The sequence below is a fragment of the Pavona decussata genome, unplaced genomic scaffold, assembly GCF_977016875.1.
Source record: "Pavona decussata unplaced genomic scaffold, jaPavDecu1.1 SCAFFOLD_32, whole genome shotgun sequence".
NCBI classification, from domain to species: domain Eukaryota; kingdom Metazoa; phylum Cnidaria; class Anthozoa; order Scleractinia; family Agariciidae; genus Pavona; species Pavona decussata.
This window is the reverse complement of record NW_028145455.1, coordinates 1,752,501-1,767,500: the sequence shown is the minus strand read 5'-3', so window position 1 is coordinate 1,767,500 and position 15,000 is coordinate 1,752,501. Positions and strand designations below refer to the sequence as shown.

The following is a 15,000-nucleotide window of genomic DNA, read 5'->3' as shown; positions in this document are numbered from 1 at the left end:
GAAAAAAAAAAAAAAGAAAAAAAAAGGCGATGTAAACTACTTGGGAGCTGAAGGACATGTTTGGGGGATACTTGTCTTCTTGCATACATTTTTGTTTTTCACGAAAGCGTGCTTTTAATCGAAAGTGGAGGAGAAACGTAATTTTTCGAGGAATGCCAGTCGCCCAATGAACTCACATCACGTGTGTCTAGCTCGACTGCCGATCTTTTAACAGGAAACCTTATGAAACTTTAAGTTTATAATTTAAAGGGATAAAAGAGAAGCAATCGCATAATACCATTTCTCTTCAATGTATTAACATGTAAAAGAAAATGATAATCTTTTTAATTAAGTAAATGTGAAGAATGACTTATCAGCTACTTAAATCCCCCAAAGCATGAACGCGTACGAAATAATTAAGAAGTGCAAACAAATGTTTGCTTCCATCACCTGCGAAATATATTACCTTCTCATATTATAGTAACTTTTTCAGTTGCAAAACCCTCAAGAGAAATCCTCTTAAATTTTAAATTCTTAGTGCAAAATGTTTGCCAGAGGATTCATCAAGGCTCTCATGATGTTTTATATTTCCTCCTTCCTCGTTTTGGTCCTACCGACTTTTTGACTGACCGACTGACTGATTGACCGACTGACTGACTGACTGACTGACTGACTGACTGACTGACTGACTTCTGCTTCATTGGATGGTCTTACCTTTAGCCAGCGAGGAAAGGACGAAGAGTTTGTTTTCGATCTGTTAATCAGGACAAGGAAAGAAAAGGTCATGAAAATGCAGGAATTATGAGTGATTTCAAACGTTTCAACCAGTAAAGCCTCCCTCGGTAAAAAAAGCTGACAGTGTGTGAGTAGTGGGAAAAAGCCGGCGAGTTGTATATGTATATTCTACATATTGTTAAAAATATTGGAATATGCGCGTCTGATTTCCTGTTGAATCCTGCCCTGAAAACATTGAAAACAAATCTAGACATAAAGAGAAAGGGAGCACTTAAGTAACACAGCCGGGTGTTTTTACTGAACTAGAGATGGAAGATAAACCTTCACAATAGGACAGTCGCGATTTATGAAAGATAATGGACTTCGCACTGTCTAGTATTCAAGCAAGTCTGTTTCTGTCCCTCCTGGCGCAGGAAAAGGGGAGTTACTTTCTTCCTTACCCCGCCTCATTTAACCTTTTTTTTTGCTATTCTCAACAAATGAAGAGAAAATTATGTAATGTATAATTTAGAAATTAAAAATGGGCAGACAACGAACACCTTTCAAACTAGAGCTTGAACTTATATTCAAAATGCTTTAATAATCAAATCATACTCAGCTGGCGGAATATTATTTCGCCCGAGGTTCTTTTGTTGCCTAGCAACATAATTCAGTTATCGACCTGTTCTTCTATATGGCAGTTCCTGCTTCTCAGAATCCGTAACTTCTTGGCACTCAAACTTCAAGTGGCTTTTATATTCTGTGATTTGATCTGTTTAGTTATAAATTCCACTTTTTTTTGCTTCAGACTATCGAAGTTAGTCTGACACTTCTTAAGGATTGGAACAAGAGCGAAAGAGGTTCGAGGATCCTAACCGTCGTGACAAGTCTTTTTCTCCCCGAACTAAAATATCAAGAAGAAGATTTACTAGTGATCTTAAAAAGGGAACTTACTCAGCAAACAGGTAAGTTTCAATAGTTTACAAATAATCATTTCGTTGAAATACGTCTTATCAAATTAGACGAAATGAAACGTCAACTGCTATTTAAGGAAATAAGTCACCTCTTTTAAAAGATTCCAGCCGAAGATGACATTCTCTTAAAAGCTAAAAAACAGAGAAGACCTTTTGATCTTTGCGTGCCCTAAAGTTTGTCTAACTGTTGATATCGTTTATTGATATCGTCTAAGGTTTATTGTGATTTACAGACTTATTGGAGTCATGTTAACGGACATGAAAATCAACAACAAAAAAACATACACAGGGTTGATATTGAACTTTTTTGTATTTTTTTATTGTTTTCGTATAAGAAATTACGTTTTGAAAAATGACTGTAATAATTTATGATAGAAGCTTAAAATTAAAAATACTGTAACATTTTTAAGTTATGCTAGGTCATTTCTGTTTTAACTTAATACATCTTTCATCATCAATTCGCCTCAGGTTCAGTTTCTAACTAATAAAGAAAGCTTAGTCACATACATAAATATTGTGTTCTTTTAGGGGATTTGAAATCCGGATGAGGGAAAGGACAGTCTATTATAATTGTATAACGTATATTTTATGACTCAGACATTGCGATAATAAGGACAGATTGGGGCTAATGAAATGGATTATGAATATTGATGAGGGTTTATCTTTATATACCCCTCGCTCCAGGTTTTTCTACAGACAACATCCTGCAAGAGGGATTTATACCTCTCATACTCATTAATAATTCATCAAGAGAAAACGTATATTATGTTTGATATATTACATATAAAACCCTTACTTGTATTGATATATAATGACCAATTTCATCACTGAATTAAATTCAGTGTTAACCTTGATCGACATCGGATTCTTACAATTTGAAGCTAATAGCATTGTGAATGACTGTAAAAAAATCATGCCCTTTCTATATAAACATTGAAAAGTGTCTCTCATTACTAATTCCATTACTTATCTGAGTTTCGATTTTGACCGAGATACCTTTTAAAATATTTATAATTTTACGTGACATACTGGCAAGTCTGAGCTAGAAATTAGTGACAATTCATAAAAACGTAATTGAAAAAAACATGTATTGGGTCCGAAAGTTTTGAGAAGCGGGCGGCAGGTGAAAAAGGTAATTTGGGCTGAAAATGGCCAAGGCTTGATTTTAAGAGACGGGCTTCACTTCCCCGTTTTAAAAAATTATGATGAATATTTCATCATAATTTTTTTACTATTTTATCAATGCAGTTTTCGAACTCGTTTGCGACGAAGAGTTTTGTTCAGTTGTATTCGGCTGATTATGGTAAAACGGTGCAGGACTATTTCAGTTTTTTTAGAGTCATTGCCTTTCGTTAAAACGTCTATTCGGATAATTGGAGCAATAACATTAAATAAAATTTCTTTAAAAGAAAAAAATGTCCCTGTAATAGAAAAGCTTGTAACACAGTAAACAAGACTTTACTTGGAAAAATTAAATAATTGTCAACGTTTACTGGGGGCCCCTGGCCATTCTCTGAAAGCCATTTTCCGCATGACAGTCAATGAAAAAAAAGTTTAACATGATTTACATATATATTGGAATCATTTCCACAGACAGGAAATCAGATAATGAACGAGACACTGTCACAAGGCAGAAAGCATGCGAACATTTACTTACTATCAGACACTTGTACTCCAAGTTCATAAGAACGGAAATTTACAGAGTTCTTGTTTTACACCTTTTTTATCTCTTTTTTTTTTGTTTCTCCTTCTTGAATTGAAGGTTAAAGCAGAACCTATTATATGTTCGTCACAAGTAGTGTGGGTCGGGTATCCTGTACGTGAGCTGAGAGCTTAATTTTTTTAAGAATATCCTGTAGCGTCTATTAATGTTTATACTTTCTTAGCAGAAGTTAAAAATTGACTGTGTTCAACAAAAGAATGGATGTTAATTAGAGCAATGGCATATGACAGGTAGCAGGCATTAAAAATAACATTGTTGTTTTCTTTGTTCTATTCAGCTTTGTTATGTCTTATGTGGCAGCGTTTTTACCATTAAATTGGACATAAAATTAGTTGATTTAAAGGCAGTATACATGTGTATAAATCAATGAATTTTTCTGTTTTTCTGCTTTTTTGTTTCTTTTTGCGAACGTGAAAACATTTTCTTATGAGAATGTATTATTTAGTAATAACACAGGCAAAGTCGGAAAAAGATATTCCGAGTGCTCCTATCAGGAGTCGAACCTAAGACCTTCCAATGACTAGTTCGGATGCTCTATACGTAACCACTGAGCTACAGAAGACTCGTGGGAGCTAAGGCCATTAAACTAGGTTCATGGGACAAACATGCTGCATACTGCTAGGATTGGAATGTCAATGACTGGCATATGCGCAATGAAAGGAAATGTGATCTCATATCTTAAGCCTGAACATTTTCTTAATCCCTAAAAATGTAATTCTTTAGGATTCTTTACATTCTTTTTCCAGTTATCGAGCATAAAATTGTAAGCGCAATACACCTTTTGCCCTTCATTGTCAGGAAATACATTTTCATTAGTGTTAAAAATTAAATCATTAAAGCGAATGTGTAATCACTGTATGAAAATAGACAAACGTTTTAATTTTCGGTGCCGTCAATAAGGCTTTTTACACAGAGAAGAACGTTAATTAATGCGAATATTAGTTCAATTTAATGGAAATAACAAACTTTTAAGAGAATGAACAAACATTAGACACTTCTTAATGTTCTTTAACGAGGAAAAAAATTCATTACAACAGAGATACAGTCAGCGTAACAATCAAGCAAGTCTTAGCTCTATCCTTCAATCAACTCCCCATTCAAACATCGTGGTATATGTAGCTAAGTCTGCATAAACCTAAACCACGCTGCACATTTTCTGGCAATTATCGTGTTCACGTTTCTACTCTTCTCGCGGGGATCTTCAAACGCCCTAACTATCCTTTCACGACTCGGCTCATTTGGGATATGGTTTCGACGAACTCTGTGCTTCATTACTGCGAAACCAGTGTGCACATGTACAGCATCGTTTTTAAATTTAAGCATTCATATAAATCCATTGGGAAATTAGTCAGAAACCACGCAACTAAAAGTATTTTGTAGTTGAAATTTGATTCGCGCAATGGAACGTTTACCCTAGGTTACTGTGAATCTTCATTCGCTCTAAAGAATGTTGTTTTCGATAAAAAGCTATTCTAATTGGCCTTAATGAATCTTCTTTTCGATGCAAAACTCCTTAATGACTCTGCCACAAATTGAAATGTTTCATTTCCTAGTTAAAGTGATTACACATTAATTTCATTGACCAATGTTTTCGCGCTAATGAAAATTTATTTCCTGATAATGAAGGGCAAAAGGTGTAAAATCTATTGATCCATAACTGAGCTTTTTTTAAATGACGAATTAAGAAACATCATTTAAAAAGGCTTTTTAGGTGAGGCCTCCTCCTACGTTTGTCCCAATAATGTAACAATACCCTTTAAGAAAATGTTTTCCCAGTGCACGAAAAGGTAAAAATAGGGAATCAGTAATAGCCAACCACGGTGAGCAAATTTTGATGCGAGACGCATTAGAAACAAGTACCATTAACTCTCTCAGGTCAGTAACAGAACACTGTCAGTAAAGAAGCTGTTAATTTCTTTTTTCAATTATAATTTAAGTAATATAAAATCCTAGAAAGTCTTGTGATGAAAACTCAATTTTCTCGAAAAGGGAGAAATTTGAAAGGAAGATATTAAGAGCCCAAAACAAAACAACAAAGAAAGGAGGAAGAAAGAAATGAATGTTTAAACATGAACAGAAGTGAATTTTTCCAATTTTTTCTACATTTCTCAATAGTAAAGCAGGTAAAACATTTAGTCTACTCCAGATGATCGTGTTCATTCGCTTGCTTTGGTTCTAGTTCTAATGCAAACGTCTCCGATGACTATCAGACAATCAGGCCGGGGCACGGAACACGCGGCCACTGTGACACTGGAAAACTAATTCATTTCGTTTACGAAAGGGGCAAATATGTCGATAAAAATGCGAGGTATTAGGTCAGCTGGCATTTTTGTAATGCTAACAACATCTTCCAAATTTGAGAGATAAGGTTACGTTTCAAAAACCTTTCTGCGACTTAGATTTACAGCTAAAAAAAACCGAACAGCTCAAACTGTAGTAGCTTCCACGAATATGCGGTATCGCAGGATAGCAGACAATGGCAAGCGACAGCACAAGTTGGTTTCCGTGAAATCAAATGAACTTAAGTGAAATTTTCTTGAATTCCCAGTAGTCAGTATTTAGTCTGGTCCACATGTTCACGTTCATTCGCTTGATTTGGCTCTAGTTCAAGCGGTCGTCTCCGACGATTATCGAAGGTTGCCAGAAAATGACAAGCGACCGTGGAAGTTTATTTCCATGCGTGTTGGACGATTTTTGCTGTCGGTTTTGCTTTCCGCTCCGTTCTCCGGGAACACCTGTTTTAAACCTCTCCTCAAAAATCAATACTTCTAAATTCTAATTCGATCTGGAAAGTGTCCCCAATTAGTACTCTGCGCTAAATACATTGACACTAAAATAAAGTGATTTATTTTTATTTATTTAACCAGAAATAATTAGACGGACACACTTCTGTGACCGAAATTCGTAAACAGTCCACCTTGGTGGTCTGAACCGAAGTTTCGGCTCAGACAGGGTAGCAATCACCATGAATTGCTACCTCAATCTTTCCCAATGGTATAAAGGTTATATTGTTTGGACTACATTTGAATTTAGTCGTGATATCAGGTGACTATGAAGCAGCTGTCACTACTCGATTAACAAAGGACTCCAGATAATGATTGGAAACTGTTTACACCCCAGTGGTTGAGGGGAAAGAAACTTCCCACACATCATTATCTTAAATGAACTCAAAGGATGCTCTCATAACTCGTAAAGCATCAATGGAGGTCTCTGCCAGCGAATTCATGTTGAGCGCAAGCGCACATATGGAAAAATCCCACAGAATCTCATGGAAAAATATGACAACCGAGGGGGGAGGGGGTACTTATAGCACTGTCTGTTTTCGCCTATATTATTTTTACGGATTTTACATTTACATGCCTTTTTTGAGAAACAACAATAAAATCCTCACCGTTTCAAGTGGTTCTATTGAACGTGAGAGTTAATGAATTTTTTATTCGCTTCAAATTAAGCTTAATCCAAGGGCACAATTGCAATTCGTGTTAAAACTCAGTGATATATCTTCAAAGTCTCTGTTTGATTGTCATGCAGCTCGGACCTTCGCCGTCTTCGAATTCAACACATGGAAAAGAGGCACAGACGAAGTTTTTTTTTCATAGATATCGCCCACAAGGGAAAAGAAAAGGTTATCTAAAAGTTTAGTTTCTGCATCTCTTATACCAGCCACCGCATGAGTACACAAAAATTTTTACTTAAGTGGCTGTCTCCCTAAGATTCTCATAACCCAATTTAGTCACAAGGAAGATTTGCTTCAAATCTTACATGTGAATTAAATTTCATGATTAACTAATGTCCAGTTACTTTAAAAACACTTTTCATTTGGCTCCTAAATGCTTTCTTCCTCGGTCCCCCAAGGGGACCCCTCAGTTGACCAAAAATCGAATTTTAGTGGGGAAAAAAGGAAATTTTAAAAAAACTTTAATACAAGGCTAAATAATACCATTGGTTGACAAGTTCAAATCTTCCTTATGTTAAAATCTTATTTATATTTCCACAAAAATGTTTCAAGTAGTAAAAACAGCAACTTTTATCAACCCACCTTCACCAAAAGTGACACTTCCAACAGCAATGCCCTTGTAGTCATGGAAGGTCAAAAACTTGGCCTTCATTGTCATGAAATAAAATCGTGCGGCCAGAAGGTTCCTAGACCCTGACGTCGCTTCCAAATACCAGTATTTCTCAGCTATGCCGTGATTAACGAGAGCCTCGACTTTTGCATGAAACTCTCGAAAAGATAAATACTCACCCATATCGAGAAAACAAAGATTTAAAGTTGCAGCAGCCTGCAACTGTATATAGGCACTGTTTCGTATAAATAGCTTTAATGAAATTGTACGCAGCGTTCACAGAAACTTAACTTATATAACATTTAAGGCGCTCCGAAGTAAACTAGGACAACTAAAAAAAACTGTGAATTTCCCGTGGTAAACAAGTAAATACCACAAAATTGTGCAGAGCCGACATGAGCAGTTAAAGAAACACATATGATTTTCTCTTTTTTTTTCTTTCTTCTTTCCTCTATTTATTTATTTATTTATTTATTTTATTGATTGATTGATTGATTTTTATTTTTGATAGGGGAGTGAATTTTTATAACATTTTTAAGCAAAATAGTCAATTTCTAGCTTTTTATTCTGGGATAGCCCAACTTGCCTCTGCCTCCATCACTGTGTAGTTGTAAATTATTTGCTGTAGGATTTTAGTTGCAGAAGATGTGGTTGTAACACCTTACCATAGACGCCATAAGGCCAATAAAGTTCTTGCTTATATTCAGGATACTGACTATTAACAAATCATTGGCGAGACATTTCGTCTCTCACCAGTTTGTGAGTAAAAAAACAAAGGCCGGTTTTTTGATTTAACGGAGGAGATTTTTGCAGAGAATTATTCTGCGAGAGTTTTGCTCCGCGGGTGACTCTTTCTTACAATCCGTATTATATTTTACCGCAAGATTTATTTACTTATTTATTTATATATTGAGCCAAAGGCAAAATCCGAAATCTGAAAAAATCTAATGATGCCAATTGCTTTCAACATAATCTTTTAACTTTCCTTAGTTTATGTTTGTTTGTTTATATTTTTATTTGTTTCTTTGTTGTTTTTGTTATTGTTGTTGTTGTCATACTTTTTATAGCTTTTCTTCCTTTTTAGGGGAGTTTTTTGTTACATAGAGCCCACCTCTTGAACTCCCTTTCAAGGTGTTTTATTTTAATTTTGTTTTTCAACTCTTTCATTAAACGTATGAATGTGAAATCGGAAAATTTGTAGCCCGCAAAAAGCAGTATATTCGTAATCGGTTTGTAACAAGGATGAACACAAACAACGTTGACAGTTTGAAATAAGACTCGGCGCTGCGTAGTTTGTTTATTTCTCGATTTGCATTTTTTAATTAAAAAGAAATGAAATTCTGCCAGGATCAGACCAGCATGGTCACCGAATACAACTTACTAATTTATTGAAATTACAAACGTACGAGAAACCATATCTAATTAGACTGGATAACTTTCTGTCAAGGCTCAACTCCTGTTGTGTTCTTTATCTTTTTTGACAGGTAAAGCAGTACATTCGAGCATGACTTGGCATGGAAGTAACAGCACAAGCATCTGGGTCTACATTTTAACAGTTGCCGCTTGTTTTGGCTTACTTGGATTTTCTCCAGGTACATCAGAACCAGCTGAACGTGAAAAATTGTTTGGTTCTATCGACTGCCCCAAGATGTTGTCTGTTCGCTGGAATGAACTTCTTTCTCGCCCACCTTATGTGGAAAGGAAAGGCAACTCAACGGGCGTATTTGTTGGACTTTTCCCGGGTAAGTTATCCCCTGCTTTGCCTGTTTCTCCTAGTTTTTATGGGTATAGTACAATCTTTCTAACCATCAGTATCCAGGTCACCCAACGAGAACATTGCAATTTTGTGTACGCTTATTCAGATTGATCTATTCGGATCCTTTACCTGGAATTTAACTTGCAGAAAATTTTAGTGAATGGAATATAGCCCTTATTCTCCGAATGTACGAGCTGTTGTTGGCTTCAAGAAAATGATACCTGACCTTTTCTCGCATTTTTAACAAAATATTTCCCCCTTTGGAAATGAAAAGAATTAGTTTTCCAATATTCAATTTTCCAATTTTGAGCTGTCATTTTGTCGAAGAAAACGTGAGATTTTCTTAACGATTAAATCCGAATTTCTGAGGGGATCAAGGCCTTCCGAACAAACATCCACCGGGAATGAAATAAATGGAAGGAAACGCAATAACACGAACAGTACAATCGCATGGATAAACAAAAAAAAATAATTCAATCATACTATAATTATTGTATCTTACAAGCAGTTGGAAAATGTCGTTGTGGTGTTTTTCAGCTCGATTTTAATTAGTTGTTTTTAGTGACCACCTGAGGGGGTGTTTTATCAAGATAACAAAAGTAAACCATTGTTTATGCAAAACAAACAAACTAAGTAGGTAACTAATAAAACCAACATGACATCTAAACAAAAAACAGGATATTCAGTTCTTTAAAATACTTTATGCTCATCAAAAGACTTTGCACACCTGGTAAAGTTCTAATAATGTAATTTAATATCATTGACATCTTTTCTTTTCATCCGAGACTTCTTGTTTATTTACTTACACGGTAAGGGCTCTTGTTACACGTGCTACATTCACGACGGAACTACAGTCCAGATGGATCGCGTCAACTTGTTTTCGTCATGTAATGGCGAACTCGTTTCAAGGAAATTTGCTCATGAAATCTCAGCGCCCACCACTTCTCCCCGCGAGTGGGTTGAAATTTCAATCAGGGCTGACGCAATTCCATTGAACCGTTTGTTGAAGCCGTGCTATAATCTCTAGGTACCTCTAAACGGGTCGAAATTTGTTAGGTAAACCGGCCCTCACAATGACAAAGTTTTGGTTAACATTCCTAAAGTGAACTGAGAAGATACGATGGATATATCAATGAGAAAGCAGCTTTCTTTCAATTGTCGGTCGTCGCCATATTGCATTGGTGTTGCAAAATTTATTTTTAATTAGTTACTGGGCTTAGTGAATTGATACAATGAAAAAATATATATTAAAATAGGTACTAAATCTACCGAAAATAGTTCAGTTCATCTCGAAAGTGTAGTTAATTTAAAATTCACCTGTAATGTTTTTCTTTTGCTTTTTTCGTATCTTTTCCCGCAGACTTTCTTGAGATGATGTTGACTGAATGCTGCCGCCTCAGTACTACCCTGGTTTACAACAGCACAGAGGTAGATGAACCAGACCTGGATCTTCCAGTCGTTGTGAACCTTGAGGCTGACTGCAACATGAAAAAAAATTCAAATCTTGTTCCGTTGGTGCCACATACGGGAATAGCGTTCGTGGTTGTAAAAGCCAACAAAAGTAACCATTCTCTGCAAATGCTAAAGTCTCTCCTTGCAACGTGGCCTGTTTTGGTTCTTACGCTAATTTTGTCATTGATTGCTGGGATCATCGCGTGGTCATTGGTAGGTTAGACTACGAGCAGTTTCTTTTTTCTTTTCAGGGATGGTGGAGCGAGTGAACTACGCAAGCGTCATTCCGGAGAGACTGTTTTGCAGTCAACGTATATGGGGTAGCGCCCCCACAAGGAACTCCTCCGCGGCTCCAGGGAACCCGCAGACCTTCAAAACCGTCATTCAAGATTCACTACACCGTACATAAACTGAAAGTGAAAATGTCAATTCAATTCAATTCAATTTTTAATTCACACTTATTCGAATGAAATACACAATATTTTTATGGTAAGAAAAAATAAACATGCAGAACAATTTATTTAAGTGATTTTACCTTCTAGGGAAGAAATGCGTAGTGGCCAAAATTAGTAAGGCTTTCGTGTTGGCCACTACCTCTGTGCAGTTACAAATAAAATGGGAGAAGGTAGAATTTATAACACTGGTTGTAGAGCTCTGCTAGTTAAATTAGGCTTGGGACAAGAAAATACATCAGTAAGGGAAAAAAGTGTGTACAGCAAATAAAGCCCAAAGATAGTTTTAGTCAAAGATAGTTTTCGTCAAAGATAGTTTTAGTTGGCTTGCTTGATTCTCTATATACTAAACATTTGTCTTCAGAAACGGTAATCTAATGAAATATTTTTATCGAGACAAGTTGTAAATTTCTGGTCGTCTTTTTTTGATCTTATTGTTAGGAAAGGAAGAGGAACTCGGGCGATTTTCCTCCAGCATTTACCAAGGGAACATGGGAAGGCTTTTGGTGGGCTTTTGTTTCCATGACAACCGTTGGGTAGGTATTCTGTTACATGTTTCATGACGTGTCTTAGAGTGCTACTATGATCAAATTTTTAACTCTTGAATTTTAAGGTTTATCACATAGAATTCTAGGAAAGATTAAAAACACCGTTTACCGTTGCTAAATATCTGCATTGGTTCGGGAGATATTTAAGTTTGAAAAATGTGTAAAATATGTAAATGAGATGACTGATGACGTCATACTCTCAACTCAATATAACATCAAGTATATAAATAAAGCTATCTCAGTCAATGAATGATTTGCCAGTAATCAGATACCTATGTTATGCACACAGGATTCTGGGATCGCCAGGGGGCAAACATTGCAAGTCGCCATAAAGAAATGTATGGCATAAAGTTGTTTCTTCGTCAAAAGCAGTGATTTCGGGCAAAAAATAACGCATTTTCGCCGTGCTTTTGTAATAAGCGGAGGTGACTAATGTTGGGGCGTGGAAATTGTAAGATTTTGTGTTATAACTGGGATGAAATCTATCAATAAATGCGAAATGTTGATTGTGCAATCTACTGAATCTACACCAAGTTATGGTGACCAATAGTCTCGAAATAATACAAACGTAGGTATTAATTTGAGGGGATTGACTCAATAAAGTCTTTTCAGTTGTAATTGTATGTGTGCCGATATTAAAAGTCCATATTAACAACTTATGCCAGGCGGTGATCACTGTGCTGTATGAGGTGTATAAATATAGGGTTGACAAGCCTTCGCGCTCACGTGCGTGTTTTAGTTTTGCCCTCACGGATATATCTTTTTAGGAACACCCTCTTATTTATGAAATGAGCGTTGTTCCCCGTAAATTTCCTTTAAAAGCTTGATTTTCTTCTTATTAAATGCCATTTATGGTTTGGAAGATTTGCGTGAAAGTCACTGTCGCATGTTTTGTATTTTGATCTCAAAGGTCATTTCTGGGTTATGCGTATCGTTTATTAGAACTCTTGTTGTTTCTGTTTAGCGACTGCCGTTCTTATGTACTTTGTGGCATTTGGTTCAGGTTTGATATGGCCCATTTCAGCGCATCCGGTGACAGTATAGCCTCTCTTTTCATCACTGTAAGGATAGGATTTGAACGATGTACATACCTCTTGCAGCTTTTAATTTGTGTTTCTGGGCCCGGCTATTTGCTTTTGTCGCAAGATGATGTGTTTTTTACCACGGCTATCTGTCTTTTGATCCTTTCTTTATCATTGTAGCTTGTTTGAAAGCTATGCAATGCGTTAAATTGAGGGCTTAAGTCCTCTTTAGTCCGTTTGTGTTTCTGTTAATATCGCTTCGCCGATCCGCTCTGTAACTGTGAGGTTTGTGTAGTGGGAGCTTTAGAAGCTTTTAGATAGTATTTTCCTCCTGTGTTTTGATTACGCCACAGAATGATTAGACAGTTATCCTGAGTTAGCATTCTCGTTGCTCTGGCCAGGGCCGGGAGATTTCCCTTTGTTAACTATCACTGGTCTCAACCCTCCACAGCGCAATAACTCGGTAATTTCCATCCCCTCGCGCAATAATTTCTCTCTTTTGTTTGGGTAACATTTCAGCAGCCGTGAAGTTATAACGCACGTACGTAACTAAAAAGAAAACAATCTCGACACACATAATTACAACTGAAAAGGCTTTATTGAGTCAATCCCCTCAAATTTACACCTAAGCTGCCTAAGTTTGTACTTTTTCAATACAATAACTTGATGTAGATTCAGTAGATTTCACAATCAACCTTACGCAAGAGTGTTTATCGATAGATTTTATCGCATCAACCACACAAAAACTTAGAATTTCCACACACAAACATTAGTCACCTCCGCTTCTCACAAAATCACGGCGAAAATGCGTTAATCTTTGTCCAAAACCACTGCTTTTGACAAAGAAACAACTTTACGCCATACATTTCATTCTAGCGACTAGCAATGTTTGCCCCCTGGCGATCCCAAAATCCATTGTGCATACATGGGTCTCTGATTACTGGAAAATCATTCATTTACAGCAGAGACCATTGAAAGCTGGCAGGCTAATAGTTCTAAATATCATTAAGTACAGAAATCAACAAAATAATTGGTTTAACACTTCTATTCGTTTGTTCGTGAGCTAATCAATTTGTGACAGACAGGCAATATATAGAATCGCCACTTCAGTCTGCAAGTGGCAACAAAAGTTTCGAATAGCGATCTAAGAACAGTACTTATTACACTGTACACAGTCGTTCAAAACTCTAAAGTATGTAGTACGTCTTCTCCATTCCGTTCGTGGCTTGGGAAACCTGGGCAGAAAACCATTTCTAGTATTATAATTATTAAAAATTAACTAGAGCGAGTGGAATAATTGCTTTATTAAAACAACTCAAGATTTCCTGCTTTCATCTAGATCTTGCATAAAACACCAAAATTGATGACCATTTTATGATTGCTGATGTCCCGTGGCTGTTAATTAAGCCAATTAATCAATTGGAATTGCATTATCTCATATATTTCCCATTCAATTCTCTCGAAATTCTTATTTGCTTTCTTTTTTTCAGTTATGGGGATCGTTGCCCAAAGTCCGTTGGAGGTCGTCTGTTTGCTGTTGTTTGGATTTTAGTGGGGATTTGCGTCTGCTCCATTTTCACTGCAGCTTTGACGTCCTCCTTGACAACTCTCTCAATGGAAACTAAAATCAACTTGCCAGGAACAAAGGTTAGTTTATCTTTCATTCAAAATTTTCCTTTTCAGTTACGGATCAGATTCCTTAGTCTTAGTGATAGTACCATCACTTGGCTAAGTTAGCCTGACCTCTTTGTACAATTGTGGTCTGAACTCCCTCAAGCTAATCGCGCCAAGCCGACCACAAGGCAGACACTCAGGATGGTTATCATACGTGCCCAAATAGGAGACGGGACCGCCATTTCTACGTGGTCATCCGAGCCACGTGAAGGTCTAACCATTTGCAGATGTCAAAGCAAAGGAAGTACCTTCTCCTCAGATATTTTAAGATCCTAAGTGTGTAGGTGGGCCGGGTTTGAACATACGACCTCCCGCTCTGCAGTCCAGTGCTCTACCAACTACTAAGACACTTAGGCTCCAGTGCTGAATGACTTCAGAAACTATAGCCCAGAGATGCAGGACGAAAGAAGGGTAGTTTCAGGCCACCATAGGAAAATGGGACGCAGTTGTTTAGTAGTTGGTTAACATTTTGCTTTGTTTTTTTACCTCTCTCTTTTGAGAGAACATGCTTAGATTGCCCGCGATTCTTCAAGTCAACCAACTCAAATGCCATGACTTTTCACGAAAATTGGGATTGATGCGCTTTATTGATGTAATTATACATAAATTACATTAGTGTCTGATCTTCTTTCAACTTCT

At 36.7% G+C, this 15,000-nt stretch overlaps 2 protein-coding genes across 5 annotated transcripts in view; one reads left to right on the top strand and one right to left on the bottom strand.

Moving 5' to 3' along the window:
- LOC146484573 (uncharacterized) overlaps positions 1 to 1,142 on the bottom strand; it is a 56,028-nt gene extending 54,886 nt beyond the window's left edge. Inside the window, exon 1 of the mRNA XM_085104681.1 lies at positions 694 to 1,142. The gene's annotated coding sequence lies outside the window, so the exon portion shown is untranslated. The remainder of the gene's footprint in view (positions 1 to 693) is intronic.
- The window catches only part of LOC146484572 (uncharacterized), a 38,698-nt gene that overhangs the window by 18,773 nt on the left and 4,925 nt on the right, over positions 1 to 15,000 (top strand). For 2 of the 4 annotated variants that reach the window (XM_085104685.1, XM_085104684.1), the window contains exons 2-6: positions 1,502 to 1,658; positions 8,942 to 9,199; positions 10,574 to 10,878; positions 11,559 to 11,653; positions 14,178 to 14,334. In XM_085104685.1, coding sequence (XP_084960811.1) covers positions 8,962 to 9,199; positions 10,574 to 10,878; positions 11,559 to 11,653; positions 14,178 to 14,334 — 795 coding nt within the window. In that variant the 5' untranslated portion in view covers positions 1,502 to 1,658; positions 8,942 to 8,961. The remainder of the gene's footprint in view (positions 1 to 1,501; positions 1,659 to 8,941; positions 9,200 to 10,573; positions 10,879 to 11,558; positions 11,654 to 14,177; positions 14,335 to 15,000) is intronic. The other 2 variants (XM_085104686.1, XM_085104687.1) reach the window with 1 other exon arrangement.